General features: G+C 41.9%; 1 protein-coding gene across 2 annotated transcripts; it reads right to left on the bottom strand.

The window, feature by feature from the left end:
• Positions 1 to 3,200: 3,200 nt before the first annotated feature.
• Positions 3,201 to 17,674, bottom strand: ipo9 (importin 9). 2 transcript variants are annotated; one of them, XM_030418659.1, is made up of 24 exons: positions 17,376 to 17,674; positions 13,830 to 13,891; positions 13,651 to 13,737; positions 13,340 to 13,541; positions 12,865 to 12,953; positions 12,595 to 12,681; positions 12,212 to 12,331; positions 11,833 to 11,933; positions 11,147 to 11,205; positions 10,872 to 11,023; positions 10,595 to 10,693; positions 9,925 to 10,031; positions 9,610 to 9,749; positions 9,230 to 9,392; positions 8,717 to 8,943; positions 8,339 to 8,487; positions 7,632 to 7,760; positions 7,225 to 7,500; positions 6,940 to 7,106; positions 5,796 to 5,929; positions 5,481 to 5,600; positions 4,980 to 5,093; positions 4,779 to 4,855; positions 3,201 to 4,040 (listed from the first exon to the last, which is right to left on the bottom strand). In XM_030418659.1, exons 1-24 carry the CDS (start codon positions 17,533 to 17,535, stop codon positions 3,930 to 3,932), a joined length of 3,132 nt encoding a protein of 1,043 aa, XP_030274519.1. In that variant the 5' UTR covers positions 17,536 to 17,674; the 3' UTR covers positions 3,201 to 3,929. The 2 variants fall into 2 exon arrangements, with proteins under 2 accessions (XP_030274519.1, XP_030274520.1); XM_030418660.1 differs by lacking the exons at positions 13,340 to 13,541; positions 13,651 to 13,737; positions 13,830 to 13,891; positions 17,376 to 17,674 and adding an exon at positions 13,159 to 13,190.
• Between the last annotated feature and the right edge of the window lie 2,344 nt (positions 17,675 to 20,018).

Raw genomic sequence — 20,018 nt, forward strand, 5'->3', positions numbered from 1 at the left:
CTTTATAAAATTAAATCCTGAATACCTTATTTTGCAGGTTGATCTGGATGTTTCCTCTCTAAAAATGTTGTATGATAAATTAGTGTTTGCATCTGGAGGTAGTACAAAATGTGGCTGGTCAAGGTACTGCAATTGTATAAATCAGATTTTTATTATTAAATTTTTTTTAAATGTCTGTATAGATTTTGAGTTTTTTGCAGATTAAAGATGCTCATGTAATTGGATCAGGGATTATATGATGAAGAAACTTCCCCGTATGCGGGACAAATAAAGGAAATTCTGATTCCGATTCTGATAATCCTATAATGTTGCATATCCCATATGCAACACTATGAAATGGGCCACTACATGTACATTACTTTTCATATTTTCAGCACAGTTGGTTGTGAATACTAATGAACTTTCACTGCAAACTACATTTTTCTTCCACCACTGAACTCAGGGTTACAGGTTTATAAAGCTGGCTTGTACTGACTCCATTACCCCATGTTTACTAGTTGCTCATGTTTACGAGCAGCCCTAAATGCACCATGAGAGGACAGAGCAGTCCCCCTCCCCTCCCTGCTCCTCCCTACAAGGACATTACATTAGTGGAGAGGGAGAGAGAGAGAGAGACTGGACACAGGCTGAAGACAAGAGCTCCTCTTGATGTTACAAAGTGACATTAAAGGCATTTCCTGTTGTGAGGATTTAAACATAATAATAATAATAATAATGATGATGATGATGATGATGATGATGATGATTATGATGATAATAATAATAATAATGATGAAAAAAAGATCTTGTATAGTTGGGCATCAGAGGTCCAACTTTAATTAGTTTGACTGGAGAAATATACACTCAAAACACACTTCCAGTGGACGTTATGGCTCTTATGTGAAGCAGGTGAAAAAGTCAGTTCATCTGTTCAGGGTTAATGTTGAAAGCAAAGAAAAAGATTAATGCTCACAGCTCCACCTTGTGGAAAATCTGCAGCTTTGTGTTTAGGTCCCAGAGGCACCCTGCATCTAAGAATGACAAGTTTTTTGATGAATACCTAATATCAGCAGACAGAGCTTTTATATACACAAAAAAATAAAGACAGCATGCACACAGGTGTTTGCACGTTTGCCTGACCAGACCTCTTCTGTCTGTGCAAACATGTGCCAAATTTAGCCTAGTTTGGTTGCACCAGGCCTGTGACGCTTTTTAAAAGCACAGGTGTTGGTAGTAGTAACAATAACAATGTATATGTTTTATTCAAGTGTCCATTATGCAGCATGCAACGACTCTCCTCATGATCAGATGATACACTGTCAGTAACTTAATTATGTGTTTATGTGTGTTTAAATACATATTGTGCTTTGGCAGGTACACATCATCACTCCATAAATCCTGCACACCAATGCAGTTACAGCACATAAAATACTTTCTGTACTGTATATAAAGTAATCTTTGCACTGTTTTGTTTGTTTTGATATATATTTTTATAGACACATATTTCTTTTCCACCTACTTACATTCACATAATTGTTCCATGATTATTTGTTTACCTGTCTTTTAGCTATTTCTGTGACCATTTCTATTGGCAAACTCCTCATGTGAGTACACATAGTAGATAAAGCTGATTCTGATCAAGTTTGGTGACCTAATTTTGGAAAAGCACCTTCAACTTCAACCTGATCAGAGGCCTAATCAACCCGAATAAGTTAAACACCTGTGTGGGTGCCTTAAGCTGCTTGTTGTAATCCCTTTAATGTTATTAGCTGGGTCACACTGTGGGTTAAAGGCCATTGAATACAGCTATACCAGCCAACATGTCTGGCTCTGCAGTCTGTGTTTCTTTGTTGTTCAGGACATCATCAGTTAGAGCCCGATGAGGTTTTGTTTTTAAGCTTCAAGTCAGGTCAAGGTATCGGGGCAGCAATATGTCAAGTTGCCATCCTGCCAATTTTCATAGCAGACAAGTCAAACTGTCAAAATTAACTCTAGGTGTATTGTTTTAAATGACCTTAGAACTGACTTTTAATATCTACAGAGGGAGCATGTCCCCCTCCACGTAGACCCGAAGGAACTTAAAAAGAAGGAAAGATAATTATGTTGATGGTCCAGACTGTGGCGATGGCTATATTAAAGTCAATGGGAGATGCATGCAGAAACGCGCTTCAACCCAACACATCTACGCCAAATGACCTCTGATGAGGAAATGCCTCCAGAAAATGAAAGAACACTCTTTGCAGAGGAGGTTAAAGACTGATATTTTTGCTGACAAGTTGTTGCTTTCCCAAAATTTGTGTAGGAAAGGCTCCTGTTTGCAATAGCAGTCTTATCAGCGTTAATTTGTCGGACCTACCTCGTTCGATCGCAATATTATCAGCCCAGTCAATTTGGGAGGAAATCTGTGGTTAACCTACCCTCAGAAGTGTCATACAACACAGATATGCTGGGTTTTAGTGCATTACGCTATGTGTCTCCAAGTGACACTTTACCACAGCTGTCACCACAGTCTGGCCCCAGAGCAAGATTCAGTGACGTAATGAACCTTCCTTCTTTTGTAGGTGCCTTGGTTGAACCCATGTTTCACCATATTTCTACAGTGGCCCAGAATGGACAAACACTGGCTCGAGATAAGCATATTCAGTTCGTTGTGAACTAGATGATAGATGGTGATAAAAATGATGCTATACTCAGGTTGACAAAATATAGCATAATATATTATGTTCATGTTTTCAACACTGTTATCAGTTATGTGTTTAGTGTGTTACGCTATGCGTCTCCCAGTGAATACAAAAGAGAAGTATCAACAATTTATTCTACTCAGACATTAAAATATTTAGATACTGCTTATAAATGCTTAATAATTTCAGTGTTATGAGAATATTAGCAATTTTCGTCTCTTAATTAAGCATATTGATTGGTGGATAATCAGATAAAAATGATGCACATCCAAAACAAGTTTAATTTGGTCAAGTATGAATGTGAGCTTTAAAAGTTGAAGGTTACTGAAAAAAAAGTCAAAACAATCAGCTACAACTTGCATTGTTCAGACACTTGTAGTGAGCACACATCTGTAGACCAAGACATCTTGAAGAAAAGTTTAAATTTTCCCTAAAAAAGGTGAGAATAAACTCATATAGCTCAGTGAGATGTCACTCTGACTGGAAACTGTTATGTATTTCCAGCTCAGGGAGTAAAGAAAAAGGAATCTGGACGTCAAATGTGGAAATGTTGTCCTTTCAGGACTTTTATTTAGAAATTTTGTCCATCCCAACTTTTCAATGGGTAGAAGGAAATGACAAGGCTGTGAATCACCATTGCAACAGTGAGAATTCCAAAATACCCACCGTACCCCAGGACAGCAGGTCGAAGAGCTTTTCATTTCCTGTCAGAAACAGTCAACGTTTTCTGAAATACAAGGCCGCCAAATGTTTCCCTCCGAACATCAGGATATTTGTTTGTTTTGTTTTTGACTTTCCTTCAATCATTATAAAGTCTCTCAAAAGTATTTTCCATGTTGCATTTTACTCTGTTTACACAGATACACAAAAATAACGGGCTAAGTTACAAATAGGACACGGCAAAATAGTCCGTTCTTTACTCATGGTTCACCTGTCCCACTGTGAAGCCTCGACCTTTTTTATACAAGCTCATGTCCAGTCTGAAATAACTCTAAAATGGTGAGTCCTCTGGCCGTCTTCAGGAACAGCCTCTCATCTCTTCCTCTGTTCATCCCATCACATGTATGTAGAGACAGGGGGAGTTACGATAAGTGCATGTCCATTTTTTTAAACCCTGTTCCGCTTCCTCTGCCGAGTTCATCATCCCATGTTTCTTTCTCCTTTTTCTTTGCTGTGTTGTAAATCCATCATGACAGCAGAATTGATGGGGCAATAGAAGAGAGGGCGTTGTAAATGGAAGAAGATGTGTTGGAGCTGCCGTCGGCGGGGCTAGAGGCCTATAGACTGCAGGGTTTGTCTCTCAGTGTTGTTGAGGTGGCCTGAGAACATGCTGTAACACGGCTGCTGTGCGAACTGTGTCAGGAAGTCTGTCAGGTAGGCCTGGGGGGGAGGGATGACACAGTAGAGTTATAAAGTGATAAACTGATCTCTGTCTGGAATTCTCTCTATCAGGTCAATCAAAACAATGCAAAAAAATGTGATTGGGGGTGTACGTTAGTACCAAAAACTGAAGGTGTACACAAGCCTTTACATAACAGTTCAGATTTACTAAATTCAGAAAAAGAACAAGGACGGATCTGATAGTGAGTCCACAAGAGAGGGAGTGGATCTGAAGTATCTTCAGTTAGAAACACAGTTTGCATTTTGTTGACCAAGGACATTTAAGCAAGTCCTAGAAATAGCGCTGCACACAATCAACAGTTATTAATAAGATGTGGGAAGTGCAAAGTGCATGCTTCATCCTCAAAGATTAATCCAACCAGGCTGGAACCATTTCTGCCTAAAGCTCCTTTATAACTGGAGCATCTTCTGATCTGATTATCACTCTCGGACAGAAAACGCTCTGCATCTTGGCATGACGGCAGCAGCCATTCTGAACGGCCGGTTTTTCCAAGAAAGCTTTTATATATCAACTTTTAAAAGACCGTAGATTTTTTTTTCCAATAAAAAAAAAAAATGTGTCGTAGTGCTTTAACATTTCATGAACCAAGACACATGCACCTACATTTTTATGCACATTTTTATATTGGTCGTTTAACATTTAAGGTTTATATCCAAGTGACTGATGGAGATATTTAAAAAGAGACACTGGAACTAAAGAGTTTAAGGTGAGTGTACCTGCAGGTCAATCTGATATATGGGATCTTTCAATGCATCTGGATCATCCTCCTCATCATCCTCGTAATAATCATCATCTGCAGAACAAGAACACACCAGCATATGGAAGCTTAGTGACCTAAAACAACATATGAGCAGGAAGCATGCTGGATCTTTAGACAATCTACAGGAATAGCTGAGGCACTGGCGAGACACTAGTACCGTATTTGTTCGATGCGATGAGATCAGAAAGCAGCTGGCCTGCGAGCCCTTCGTCCTCTTCATCATCATCTTCCCCCTCTTCCGCCTCGTTGTCCTCCCACATGCCGCTGGAGTCTGAGAGAAACAACAGCTGGTTAAGGAAACGTCTGCTGTCCTATTTTTTTCAGCTCAAAAAAGAAATACAACAAATCTACAGTCGGCAGAGATCCAACAGTTCATTCTACTTAACGTTTATTGAAATCAGGACATGCTGACGATGGGAACGCTCAGCACAGAGATAAATCACCAGTTAGTATTGTCAAATTGAGAGCTGAGAGTGGTACAGGAAATAAATACACCCACATAAATAAAGGCTCGCAGAATAGAGGTTTAGATTTAGGCTGACATCTTGTTTTCTCTCAATAATTTCATACAAGAGATACCATAGGCAGAGAGATAACGATGCAAGGTCGATCCACTCATTAGTGTTCATCAAAAAGCCTTCGTGTTATATATTTTCACCTTGGCTCCAGTCTGCTGCGTTTGCCCTGCTGGTGTTTGCCTCCACTACCGTCGACAGCTCATTGATGATCAATTTAAAGATCTTCACTAGTAAAGGAATGTTGGTCCACCTCTCTGGGTCTGTGGAGGAGGAAGAAACAGAGCGCAACATTAACAACATGCACTGTTTCATGGTATATATCCTAATACCACTGTATGGATGTTAAGTGTTTGTTGCAACCTAAGAAGTCTGAGTGAAAACATTTCTATAAAAAAAAGGCATTAATATAATGTGTTGATGGATTCATCTCTCTCCAAAGAGATTTGGAGCCTTACTCTTGGCAGCTTTGGAGCGTGTGCGAATGCCGTCTTCAGGGCTGTAGATCTCTTCTCCCTTCACAACAATGTCCTGCAGACGTTTGTCGTCAGTGTTGAGGCCGTGCTGCAGCAGCTTACAGAGAGCCACCGTGCTGCAGGAAAAAAACAGATGACAACATTTTGAAATATGTGACAAGGGTGGAGAAAAGAAAGAAATAGTTGAAGGCTTTGAAGAAGCCTTCTTATATCATTTTTAGAGCTATACTGGAAGGAGAAACTGTCAATCAATGTGGAAGATTAAACCCAGTGTCACTGATGCCAAGTGCCCCAAAGCAGGCACAGCCGGAGTCATCCATTTGAGGAGCTGCAGTGCCAGCCGTTTCAAATCTAAAGGCTGACTTCATAAACTAGTTTGTGAGACATCAAGAGGCAAATGTGTTTGTAACAGTTTAGCTGAACTGGAACTTGAACATTTTCAGATTGTCTCTCCTAGAAGGCATTTTCTAGTGTTGCATTCATTTGTACACAATAAAAGTGAGAGAAATTATGGTGTAAATAATGAAAAGAAAAAAATAAAAGAGCTTGACAGAACTTCAACCCACGCTGACAGTGGGTGTGAATAATGGATTCTCAGACTGCATGATGATGTGATCGACAGATAGCGATGGGAATGGATAAGATCTTATTGATGCCAATATCTGGAATACACCTATTATCAGCCTCCATGCAACCGTTTTATCATGTCTGTGTCTGAACACATTGTAGAAACAGAGTCTAAAATAAGGCATGCATGTGACCAACTTATCATTTGTCATGACAACTAACACTGTTGTCATCTTTATCGGTGACATGACTTGATGCTTTGGGCCATTTCTTCCTCTTTTTTTTCCAGAAGTGTAGACACACGACTCTGAGGTCATTGCTTTGGAATGTGCAACTGCCATGAAGCATGGCGGCATCGATAAGCGAAACTGATAAGCTTGGAGGCACGCAATTATGAAAATCTGAAATTTAGACCTGATTCTCAACTGAAACCATCCTCAATTCCCATTCTTATTTACAGAGGATGCTGAGCTAGCAAGCTACTGAAACATCACTAAGTCCAAGTCTTGTTTTAAAATAATTGTTTTTGGAAACAACGGATTAATTAAAATTTTCTAACCTGACTTTACCCTCGTACTGTCCGTAGAAGAGGTGCTGCCTGCTCATCCACTCTGTCATGACAAACTCCAGGGCAGGTTTCCCTGTTGGACCGGGCAGACTACACAAGAACTCCAACAGAGGCTCCAGCTGGGAGTGAACCAGGTGGGCGAACACCATGATCAGAGACTACAGAGAACAGGATAGGAGAATTAATCAAGCAGTGAAGGTAACTGCACCATCAATAAATAAAGACCAGGTTTTCAAACATTTCACAAGCTCATCTGACGGTTCAGCCTCCTCCTACCTGCATGACACTCAGAGTCTCTGCTTGCTGCATCTTGCTCAGAATCGCTCGGAGGATCTGGTCCAGCTGTTCCCCGAGCTCGGTTCCTGCCCGGGAGATCAGAGTGGACACCAACCTGCCCACGAAGGCAGCCGTGAACTCTGAGGTCCGAGGGTCCAGCAGCTGGTTGACCACCTGCATGACGTACCAGAGGCCGCTGTTCCCCTGCTCGTCCCTCCACTGAGCGATCTGCTCGAGGGCGACGGAGACGTACGCTCGCAGACACTCGCCACCGTTCTTTAGAGGAGAGGGGAGGGAGGTGATAAAAGGGGAATGAGAGGAGGGAGTAGAGGAGGTTACACATAATTTAGTTATTAATTGAATATCTATTCTTAATATGAAAAAACAAAACAAGAACTCTGGTTTACCTGCATTATAGTGTTGTCATCTGTGCGCAAAGTGCACTGAGCCACCACAGGAAACGCCTGACACACCAGCATCTCTGAGAGAGGGGGTTTGGTGTTTCGGACCACTGTGGTCAGGATGTCTATGGACGTCTGTGGTACAGACAGAGGAGAAGTAGTGGTCAGATTTTGTTGCGGATCTAATGCATGTCAATGCTGAGTCATGCAGGACATTAGGATCTTATGTGGTTGCTGACAGAAATTATTTAACCATCTTAATGCTAAATGCTTAATATACAGCATGAGCAATTGCAAAGGAAGCATAATAAACTGACGAGACTGTAAAATGCTTTTCAAGGTTTTCCAGCACTTGTACTAGCCCTGGGTGCATCACAAGTCAAGATCAATGAAAAGGGATGGAGGCAGAAGTTGACAACATCAGAAGCATAAAATTGGACAAAGTACAAGGACAACCATTACAGGCTCCACTCATTCTCAACATCTCCCACAAATTTAACTGAAAACTGCCCATTTTGTTTTTGAGAAACTTTGGCCATGCACCAAAGTGTTGATCAGGGGGAAAAGTTGGCATGAGACAGGAGCTTGCCTGTTGTTTTTCTGGGACATCGTGTTATGGACCAAAGAAGTACAGAATGACTGACCTCATTGGACTTACTGTGCCACCCTTTCTTTCTAAACTTCTATGTCTGTTTGTGGCCCTGTATACTTACAGCACACAGTCCAGAGGGAATCTTGTCAGGTGGTGCCTGCATTATGCTGACCAGTGTCGGGATGAGACGCATCTGCATGGGACCCTGGCAGCCTTCGATCTGAGCCAGTTCTTTAAAGATGTCCTGAGCCAGGGACGCCACCACAGGGTCTGAGGAGAAGAGAGGAGGCAAAGCAAATATATTTGTCTTTTAAGCCAACATGTCTATGTCTTGCTTGGAAATGTTATTGTCCCTGAATGATTCCAGCTTATCTGTGTCAAAATATTACAAACAAGCTAGACAAATTAAAGTCCTAAGTCTTGAAAGAAAAGAAAAGAAAAAGTTTGTTGTGCATGTAGCATTACAGTCTGACAGATGATGTGGTCAGAGGAGGATTACCATTGTTGTATTTAAGGAAAATGGCAATGGTGAGGGGGCAGATCTTGTTCTCGGCGTTGGTGGTGAAGGCCGGGTCGACAGTGCAGACGATGCACAGGGTCTCCATGACGAGGGTGAGCACCTCGGAGCTGAACTGGGCAGCGAGTTGGACCAGTCCCTCGAGGATGCTGGGGAGGAAGGGCTGAAGGACGTGAGTGCTCTCTGAGAGCTTCAGCTGATCACAATACCTGAAGAAAGACATGGAAAGTTTGCGTCAATAAAGAGACGGTATCAACTGAACATTTTTATAACTTGTGACAATTTTAAACCCTTGACATGCTTATTGAAAGGTTGGGATTCAAATTTTGTATTTTATGCATTTAGGAATAATACATTCTCAATTCCTGTGAAATGTGTTAATTCCTGACAGTGGGAATGTGTTCAGCTACTAACTCAGCCAGTGTTTAGGTGGACTGATAAGTTTACCCAGACTGCAGCCTGTTATCAGTGCATATAAAATCACGGTTTGCTCACCCCCAAATGGCCCTGACCGCGGAGATGCGGACAGATGGTGGCTGGCTGTCGTGGAGGCCGCTGACGGTGGCCTGGAGGAACTGCTGGATGAGCTCAGGAGACATGGCGGCTGTGAATCGACTGGCCGCCCACAATGCTCGACCGAGGAGGAACGGGGACGCCGCTGGTCAAGAGAAAACAAAAACAAGAGGTGGCAGAGAAGGACGAGTGAACAGAAGCAACAGTGAGGCAGTTATTTCGCACGACATTGTGATGTCTTCCCAGTCCAATAATGATACTGTCTGTCTGTAGTAATGTGTTTCCCAAGAGACATTGAGTCACTTTCAAAGGGAACTTCAGTAATTAGATTTCTTTATAAATGGGGTCAGTTTAGGACTTACCTGCCAAGTTAAGATCAGCGAGGATAACACTGGCTAGGAAGCCGTGCATGTCAAACTGGATACGACCGTTCTTCACGTTCTCTGTGATGATTGTTTTGACAGAGCCAAGGGCCAACATGCAGGCCTCATGGATCTTCCACCTGGATAAATTAACAATTACTTTTCTGACTTAAAAGCACAGGTCTGCAGAGATGAAATCAAACACAATAAAAACCGTATATTTAAAGATTTTGTCAGCAATTATAGTCACTCAAATTCAACAAATCTTTCAGACCAGACACTGGGATGCAGTTAAGAGTCTGTGTTTCTCCTCACCAGTGCTCATTGCCACTGTTTTTAGCCTGCTCTGCCTCCTGAAGGTGTCTGGTTGCCGCTGCTGCCAGCGCTGCTGCGCTCTCATTCTGAAACTCTGCGGCAACAGCCTGAAAGCAGAGGTCAAAGGTTACCATTGTCATACACACCCCCAGGGCTGCAAAGTTAGCCGAAGAGCAGAGAGTTGCTATGAGACCGCAGCAAACTTATACATGCTGGACATTTGTGACCCTTGTTTGACACGTGACTGCGCTGTTCAGCATTTCCATGATTCAACAATGCGTAGAAAAATCTCTGTTCATAAGTAAATATCCATTTTCAGTCCATTTCAAGGACTAAGGCATAGTGGTTTAACAGATGCTTTGAGTCTTTGCAGAGGGTGTATGCGTAGCAGAAGAAAAGGGAGAGCAAGAAGGTGTTTTCTCGTGATATATGTGTAGAAACCTGGCAGGCAAGTCCTGCCACCCTCTGCAGACCTGACCAGTCAAAAAACTATGACTTAAAGGTATGATTTTAATTTTACCCAGTTCCTCATGCATTTTGCCTGGAAACTAATATGCAAACTGACTTGCTCATCAGGCAAATATTGGGTTCCATTCTAGAGAGTGAGAAGCACTTCGCTAGAGGTGATTTGTTGTCAATTTTGCAATAAGAGTTGTATGTTTTCTCTCACCAGCAGCAGGTCCTGAGCAGAGATCCTGACAGAGTAGGAGAAGGTGTCGTCATCCTCATCCTCTACAAACTGTTGCGGGTTAGCTGTCCACACTTTGATCTGAAGAAACAAGAGGACAAACAATCAGCCCTGACACCGGTGAATCACCACACACACACACACACACACACACACACACACACACACACACACACACACACACACACACACACACACACACACACACACACACACACACACACTGTGTTTACTCATACTGCTATACAAGCAGCCCCACCTGATCCTCAGTGATCTGCATGTACAGGATGATGTAGTAGATGAGTTCGGGCAGGGCTTTCTTCACCGTGCTCTTGAACTTGTTGTTCTCCAGCAGCGTGTGCACAAACTCAAAGATGCTGAACACCAGGTTCTCAAATCCCAAAACCTCACCTGCAGAAATAAAACAATAATACCGTTCGATTTCAAAAAGCTGCTATGGCGATAAAAACCTTCAGAAGTCAGTGTAAAAACAGATGAATGAAAAGAAGTCAGGATGATGTGAACTCTGCTCACCGTCTGAGTCAACAGGATCATCCACTTCCTCTGTGTAGTTGACTTCTGTCCTCACATAAGTGAACATTTGGTTAAGGAATACTTGACAAAAAGATTTTCAGTCTCTGTAGCTTTCATTTCTTTCTCTCCTCAGTACTCATCTAACAGTATTTTTACAGTCTTACTATCTGCTTCACCCAGCCTGACAAAGTTTATTTCAGAAGTAGATTTTGGAGTCTACAGTACGTATGTCGCGACATGAAAGTTCTTGATTTTGCTGAGTCAGCAGGTCACTTACGTGCAACTGCGAGAGTTGCTGAACTGAGGTGGATTTCAGTGGTTTTGAGACGGATGTTCTGTAACCAAAAGCCCACAAAAATCTCTCAAGTGTCTGAGACAAATGTCCAAAAGGAAGTAAAACCTCCTGCTTTTACAGCGCTATAGAGTCGTAACTATTCAATCGATTAATCGTGATAGATACAGATTTATCAATTTATTGTTGCGTCTATGTTAAATGCTCATCACAATTTCCCAGAGCAATTAAGTGACATGTTCAGATTGCTTCTTCCGTCCAAACAATAGTCCAAAATCTTAATTTACTGTCATATATGACAAAAAACCCAGCAAATCCTTACTTTACCGAAGCTGCAATTGGCGAACCATCGCAGCATACAACACTTACAGCAGGGAGAACTTGTGAAGGATATAAAGCTGCACTTTCGGTCAGTGTATTCCACACAATGGGTAAAATCTGCTGCATGGAGGACACCATGGGTTTGGGGAAGTTCTTTACCAACGCTGTTACTGCCTGATGAAGAAGGGGAAATATGAATTCAAAACCTTAAATTGCAGACACTGCATTTGCAAAAAGAATTAAAAACAATTTATATCATCTTGTTTCTTGAGTGAATAAATAACAATTGCCAAACAGGTCCAAAAATATTAAGAAATAGATTCACTATATTTCCCTCCAAACTGTATCTTCTTTTCTCCTCCACAGTCAAACACAGAGGGTTCCCCTTCAGAGTTTTACATATTTTAGAGTCATGCCAAACAACTACTCAATGACTCTTCTCAGTCTCTCACCTTGAGGACTTCCATCTTGAGGCCGCTGTCAGACGAGGGTCCATCAGGCATCTGCAGAGCCTGCACAAATGCCTCTGTGAACTGCTGCACCACAGGGAAGATCAACGCTTTGGCTGCACCCTATACAGGAGGTTCAGTAAATACAACTGTGATACTACAGCAAACCTGCAAAACATTTCACAAACACTGATTTAAGAGAAAACCCAAACACACCATCTCCTCAGTCGTATTGTTTGAGAAATTATCTCTTTCAAAGTAAATTACCAACTTTTTCCATGGCAAAAGACAGTTACTTATAAGTAAAATAAAGGTTTACTATATAAATATGTCATTATTCATATAATATCTGAAGAAATCATCATGTCTTGTTGCAACTGTCTTACCTTCTCAAGCTCTTCAATAGCACAGATGAGGTTGGCACAGGTAGTAAATATCTCCACTGCTCTGGATCGAGTACGAATACTGTACACCTGAAACAGTTCGGGACATCATTAAAGACGACTCAAACTTCACGTCAAACACAGTGCAGAACAGCACAAGATATCAGCAACATGAGAAAGCACAGTAACTACAAGTAGATAACTGAAAGTAATACAGTGACTGTATTCCTCATCTGGCCTGGTTTCACAATAAGATAAGAGTTGTGGTAATACCTCGGCCATGGTGAAGATCTTGTACATTTCAGGTAAGATGACTGGAGCCACCAGCGGCATCTGAGTATCTGTCACTTCCCGAGTAAACTCTGGACACATAAGAGAGCTTGTTACAAAACATAAAGACTACCGTAGGAATGTCAAATATTACGTTTTTTTAATGGTTTTTTAAAATAAGTCTGCAGTTAACACAAGCTTTGGCGCCCATGTCCACATAGAGTTTTTTCTAGAGGGAGAAAGATGCTGGCGCTGTGCTCACTTTGTAAAAGTAAAAATTCACTTGTAAAAGCTTACAGGCTTTGTGTTGAGGTAACCAGGTCTGCTCTCTATCAACAAAAGATGCAAAATGTGAAACAAGACAAAAATAACTAGCTTTCAAAAGCAATCTTGTGCTAGAAGATACGACAGTAACAGATTTTAGAGGATGTACATGTACAACTTCAGTGTGTGTGTGTATATGTGTTTGATCACTTACCTGTGAGGACCCTCATGGCCCCATGAACAGCATTGACATCTCCGCTAACCAGCATCTCCATCAGCAGGGTGAACAGCTGCGGCCAGGCCTCGGGCCAGTCCCAGTGGGCGATAGCCGACACGGCGTACGCAACACTGGAGCGGACTTTGCTGATTGCCTCTCGCAGACCGCTGGGCAGCAGCCCTCTAATGGCAGCTTTTGCCTTGATGGGGACACCAGAGTTTGACAGCATTCAGCACAAAAAGTCCTCTGAGGTCAAATTGAAAGAGAAAAGAGTAAAACAGATGTATCAAAGGTGAGGATATGTTTACCTGATCTGTAGTTTCAGGAGGCCTGAACTTCTCTGACTGGGAACACCAGTGAGTCTCCACATACTGCTTCAGGATAACTGATGCCAACTGTAATCACAGTCAGGACAACGCATGAGCAGATCATCATCAATAACGTCAGAAGAATTGTGACATGCATGTGGAGACTGGGCTGTGCTCACCTGACGGATTGCGAGAGCCCCCTGAGGATCAACCGTGAGCTCTGCCAGGTGAACGCCAAACTCTACAACATAAACCAGACAGAAAAAAAAAAACAACAGCACATAAATCTCAGATCATGCAGAGCATTATACAGTAATAAGGAGTCATATCAAGGAACTGATTGAGGGTGGAAATCAAAGGTAAATTAACACAGATTGATCTGCACAAATTCATGCTGACTGCTTCTGACGATGCATCAACTATATACCAACTTCAACAAATTTAGTGTAAAAATACGTTCTTTTGTAGCGGCAGATGTTGCTGTTTTTAAGTTGTGATCATTAATTTTCTCAGGAAGATTAATTAGCTGCAGCAATTACACATGACAGACGCACTGTGTTATGCCAAGATAAATAAGAAAGAAACAAACACATAAAGCCAGAGCATATTTGCAGAACAATTGTATCTAAGGTGGAAGTAAATATGATAAATACTGTACTGCAGTAAATGACAACAACTGTGTAATATGGTTCAAAGGCCAAACACATCCCAATAATCCACTGAGGTACAAAGCTAACAGGCACTAGGGATTGAACCTGGGCTGACAGGCATGCAGAGAGATTAACACACAGTTCAGGATCAGCACCAACCTCAGCTCTGAACCCGCTCTCTCCCACCGGGTTTTACTAAGAGTGACATCAGGCGCCAGAAGACAATGTTAATGCTGACAATTCTGCCTTAGAAAGGGGCCAGCGGAAAGGGCCGGCCTCGCTGCGACGCTACAGTACAGCCGACACACAGTGTGGACAATCAGCCTTTCACCAGGGCACGAGGATCGCAGGACAGACAATGGGAAGTCTGGTGGAGGATAAGCTACAGCCGCTAGGTACTGTATCCATCTGTCCCATATAAAAAAAGATCACGATGGGCTATGGGCATCATTTCCCCAAAACACAGGTGCCACCATGCTGGTATCCTTTTGCATCTTGATAACAACAATAAACTTCCAAAAGCACTTTTCAAAACCAAATTTACAAGGTGCTTCACAGAATATAACAGCAGAACAAGCAGACAAATCAATGGGGTATAAACATTAATTTGAACTAAATCAACACAAGTTGGAATGGAGCGGGAACAAAGAGCTTATTGTGGGCCGTTATTGCAGTAATGCACGTGGTGAGATGATGCTTATATGAGAATACTTTATATTCAGTCATTAATATGGGCATTGACTGATGATCAACATAATGTCTTAGAGTCTCCATGTACTTTTGCTTTGCCCTCCAGTCAAAACAAAGATAATAGGGATGTATGATTTACATTATATATATAATATATATATATATATATATATATATATATATAATGTATATTATGAGCTTTAATATGATGCCAAATCAATTTTAACAAGTGCAGAAATGAAAAAGTCCAATACAGTAGGTTACTTTTTGCACCTTGAAAGTTAGTTTGCGACCCACAAATAACCACAGAGCAGAAGAAAAAGAAGAAGAAGAAGAAGAAGCAGGGCAGCCCGTTGTGCTCATGACCTCAAAATGCTGCACCTGGGAAGATAGTAGCTTATATATATCATCGTATATGTTGGCCGGTAACAAAACGTTTAGAAACTATAATGCAGAAAAAGTTGCAGGGGGTCAGTTATAAGTATTGCTGTTTAATTGCACTGATGCTGTTCAGGAACAGGAACAGGAACATTTAACAGATTGTTAAATTATAAAATATCCCCATCTCTGTCATAATCTTTGTCACAACTGTTTGATAACCACAGTTTAGGGATCTCAGCAAAAAAAAGGTATGTATATCGCCCTATATATCGCTTTAGGAGTATTGGTCACATCCCTTCCAATGGACCCCATGTGACCTTATTTCAGATGTACATTGAATGGCAGTGAATTGAGAATGGCAAGTAATTTTTTGATCCTGTTTGAATTGTGCCATGAACTACACATGTCGTACAACTGAACACAACACGGCTGCCCACTCAGCACAGAAAAAGTACTAGAAAAGTTCAAATTGACGACTGTGATTATGTGAGAGGAGAGTTGGTCAGTTCTGTGAGCTGCTAATATACAGGATCGACTCTACAGTGTTGAAGTTACGGGTTTTGGCGAGCGTTCAACGAGACAACGTCACTAATGCGGCCATTGGCGGTGTAGTCTTTATTATAGATTTGCAGTCTTGTATTTCAATTGACAAACATCAGATGTGCGATTCATGTCACCATTCAAGCTGGATCAAAGAATTATTCGTCTCTCTCTCTACTCACTACCATACAAAGTTTTTCCGAAATATGGTCCCATGGAGCAAACCGAACGAGAATCGACTTTGGCTCTCTATGTGGATGTTTGTGGGGGTTTTTTTTGACAGTTTTCGAGGAAGACATCACAACTGCAACTGGCAACCCGTGTTCGATAACAGTTCAGGGGTGAGCAGAAAAGTATGAACACAACAAATGTTTTTAGAGCTACAGAAGGTTCAACCCTCTGTCTAACGCTCAATACATCTTCCACAGACTTTCATCGATTCCATATTGGGACCTTGCGAAATTATAAGTCTATCGCTATCTGCCATGAGACGCGAGCAATCCATCTAATGTGTGCCTTAAAAAGACTGTTTATCCTCTTTGATCTGTCCCTCTTGCATGTGTAACCTGATGGTGCTGATGATAATTATGATGATGATGATGATGATGATGGAGCTGGATGTAAGGCGGGAGAGGCCCCAGGAGAGACAACTTCGCGGGAAAATCTGTCATCGGGCATTGAACGGTTGCCATAGGAACAGCGGAAGGAGATTAATGACCAAGTCAAATCTAACTTTTGGGCTCACTAGAAGTCTAGAAGGACTGCACCTCACACACTGTCGATCATAAGATGTATAAAGTACTCTTTTTAGCAGCAGTTGGTTCAGGGTGCTAACTGCTGTCACCCCCCCTCCATCTTTTTCCAACTGACGTTGTTAAGTTTCAAAGCGCTCGAGACCAGAAACGGTGCGTGCCTAGCTAGTAGCTTCAGATTGATTTTTCATATATTAGCTCTATTCTTCACACATTACGGACAAGTTCGCTTAAATAAACGATAACTGGATGTCTTTACAGAGGCAGACGGATAAGTATCGTCCACCCTGTTGCTGTGCTGCCGGGGTCCACTCAGCCCCCCTCCATGTGCTTCATATAACTTCCTCCCTCGCAAACGTTAATGATTATACTCGTGGGGACGGTTAGCTGTGACTTGTCCGATAACTGCGGTTTGAACAACATTGAGCAGATAACATCCGGAGCTGAGGTAAGTAAAACACGTTTTTAAGCTAACTTGGTCATCACCAACTTCTGGAAATACGGCCTAACGTTAGCACACTCGGAGCCGGCTAACGCGTTGACTGTTAGCTACTTCTCAGCCTAGCAAAAACAAAGTTAGCCCCGGTGGAGGAAGGAGACAGCTGTCCGCACGCTCCCCGCAGAGGCCCACGCTGATGATGGGTGAGGACACCGGGCAGCTAGCCGCCGTTAACTCCTCAAACTAGCGTTCACAAACTATCCCCCCACTCACCCTCTGTCACTTCCAGCACTTTGATCTGCTCCTCCGCGGCGGCGCGCACTTCTTGAACCGGGGACAGGATGGCCGTCAGCGTCTCGATCAGAGCCTCTTTCAGTCCCTGCTGGACCGGGCCGGCGGCCGGACCGGGCCGAGCACTACCCGCTGCACTCATGCCTGCTGTGTTTTCACCCGCAGCCCGCTACAGAGTCAGTCCGACCACCACCACCACCCGGGGAGGAGCAGAGAACCACAGCCACAGACGCGAAGCGCGCCAATGCATGGAAACGTGGAGGCGGGGTTTTGTCGGAGGAAGCACATTTTGTCGTCCGGTTCGGCACACGTGTTTTTTTTTTTGGTCTGTTTTTGTTTATAAAACTCTGGCTCCCTCTTGTGGAGCGGGGGAAAATTACACCACTCAGAATGAGTTCGGGATATTTTCGAGCTTCACTTGATTGTTTATTCTGTGTCATATCTCAATTTATATTTTGTATTTTGTGAACTTAACATGATCATTAGTTTTTTGACTTGTATTGCATGTCCGTGCACATGCACATATGCACCCATATCCCGATATCCTTAACTAATTTTGAGTGGCATACTCACAGCCGCTTCTATAAGACTGCAAAATAATATTTTGTGGCCTTTTATGCACAAAACAGTTTGCCTCTTACAGCCTGTAAAGTTTTAGCCAATGGTTGCTGCATGCACAGTACCCTGGGTACTGACCACACAAATCCATAGATGGTGACTAAATTTCACAATAAGCTATTCATTTGCTTCCATACATAATAAATGAATTAATAAATTATTAATATGTAGTAATTAATAATATCCCTAAGAAGTTAGGGATATTGTGATATTGTAGTGTTTCACTTAATTGTTTATCTTGTGTCATATCTGAATTTTTATTTTGTGTCGTGAAAATTTTTGGTCTCCCAAAATAATGCAACACAAGTTTGGCCTTTGAGAGGCATGTAAAACACCTGCTGTAGGGTGTAGTCATGAGCGCAAATATACAATATACAGCCAAGTGTATGCCAACATCCCTTTTTATGTACTTCTGGGCTGCTTCATGATTTGGACAAAATCCCTTTAGTTCCTGTTAAAGGATTTCAGGGCTTGGGAGACTTGGATCATGCTGGGAGAGCTCTAAGAAGCCAGTTTATGTTTAGTTATTTTTTCAATTGTTTTTTTTCTTTTCTTTTCTTTTTTTTTTAAATAAGTCCCCATCTCCTTTAGTTGTTTTGTGTGAATGCTGCAATGCTATTTGCCTGCGAACCTCCAGAGATTTTTTGTGGACTACTAAACTTCCCCTGACACTACAACAGCATGAGGCTGATTTACATTTTTGGATGAACTATTCCAGTCAGGAAAAATCATGCATAATGCTATCTTTATGTTCTGTGTTTCTAACTTTGCAGTGACAGTTTTGGGAAAACCTTTTTTGTTTTTCGTGCTCAAAGTGAGATTGATATATAAATGGTTGGCCTGACCTAAACTCTAGCATACAAATCTTTGGGATGAAGAAGATGATTGTGAACCAGGCCTAACATCCACCTAACACGCCGTGGGACCAACTTCCTGCGTCCAAACCTTGTCGAAAGCTTTCCAAGAAAAATGGAGGCTGTTACAGCACCACATTAATACCCATAACCTGTGAACAAGACGTTCAACCATCAGATATAGTTATTAAATTCAGGTGCACACATACATTTGGGAGTTAAATTCAACAGAAAAACTGTGCAGAGTCAGTTTCTACCATGTGTTATTTTAGTCCTGATTTCAGCAGCATAAAGTGCCTTTAGCTAAACTTGTCTACCCAGTTTCACTTTAATGCAGTGGGTGGTGTAATACTATGAAGATTAACTGGTTGATGCAGGCAGTGAAACCCTCCCTGCATCCTCTCTGAACAGGTGTAGTCTCACCTGGGCTTTAAGATGTGCTTGAGCTTTCATTACAGACTTAGCTTTAACATTAACCCTGTGTGAGGTGAAACAATAGTGCATTTCTTTGTGAGGTGCGACTGTCAATCTTCACATGTTGTAACTCTGAAGGCTCTCTTGTAACCAGTTTCACCTCACAATCCTGTTGCTCCAACGAGGAAATAGACGGAGTTTCGGCAACATTCCTGCAGGCGTGCAGCAGTTTGTCTTCTCCACGGAGACTCTCGCCGAACGATCTTTGCTGTCTTCTGCAAACACATTCTCCTGTTGAACTTAGTTTTTAAACCCCCAACAACGAGCTTCATTCTTCTCTGAAGCCAAATCTCTTCATTATGACTGTGTAATAGTTTGTATCATGTTTAAAAACATATATCATCACCTTTTGCAGGACACTGTGTAAGACCTTTGTGTTCTAAATGTTTTAAAAACACCAGCCAAGTGAGCTATAGGACTGAACTAACAGTAGATTTAACTTTACCTGAAACCTGGTATCCATGTGCCTGTGAGTCTCAAATTTTCTTAGTGCTGCATGCTGATTTTAAACCTCTAATTGAAGTCTTTTTACAAAATAAACAAGAAAAAACTAGACACCTGGAAAACCGAAAAATACTGGAAACACTTGATGCCAAAATATGAAAACAAAAAAAAAGGCAGGTTGGCTTTTTTCTTTTTGAGCTAAAATTAAACTCACTTCCTGCTGCAGCCTGTGCGG

Source organism: Sparus aurata, chromosome 6, assembly GCF_900880675.1.
Source record: "Sparus aurata chromosome 6, fSpaAur1.1, whole genome shotgun sequence".
NCBI lineage: Eukaryota > Metazoa > Chordata > Actinopteri > Spariformes > Sparidae > Sparus > Sparus aurata.

Coding starts and splice junctions, on each gene's coding strand:
- ipo9 (XM_030418659.1), bottom strand. CDS start 17,535: ATGAGTGCAGCGGGTAGTGCTCGGCCCGGTCCGGCCGCCGGCCCGGTC. Junction 10,032..10,594: donor CTGCTCAGGACCTGCTGCTG/GTGAGAGAAAAC, acceptor CTCTGCTTTCAG/GCTGTTGCCGCAGAGTTTCA. Junction 4,041..4,778: donor TATATCAGATTGACCTGCAG/GTACACTCACCT, acceptor CCTCCCCCCCAG/GCCTACCTGACAGACTTCCT.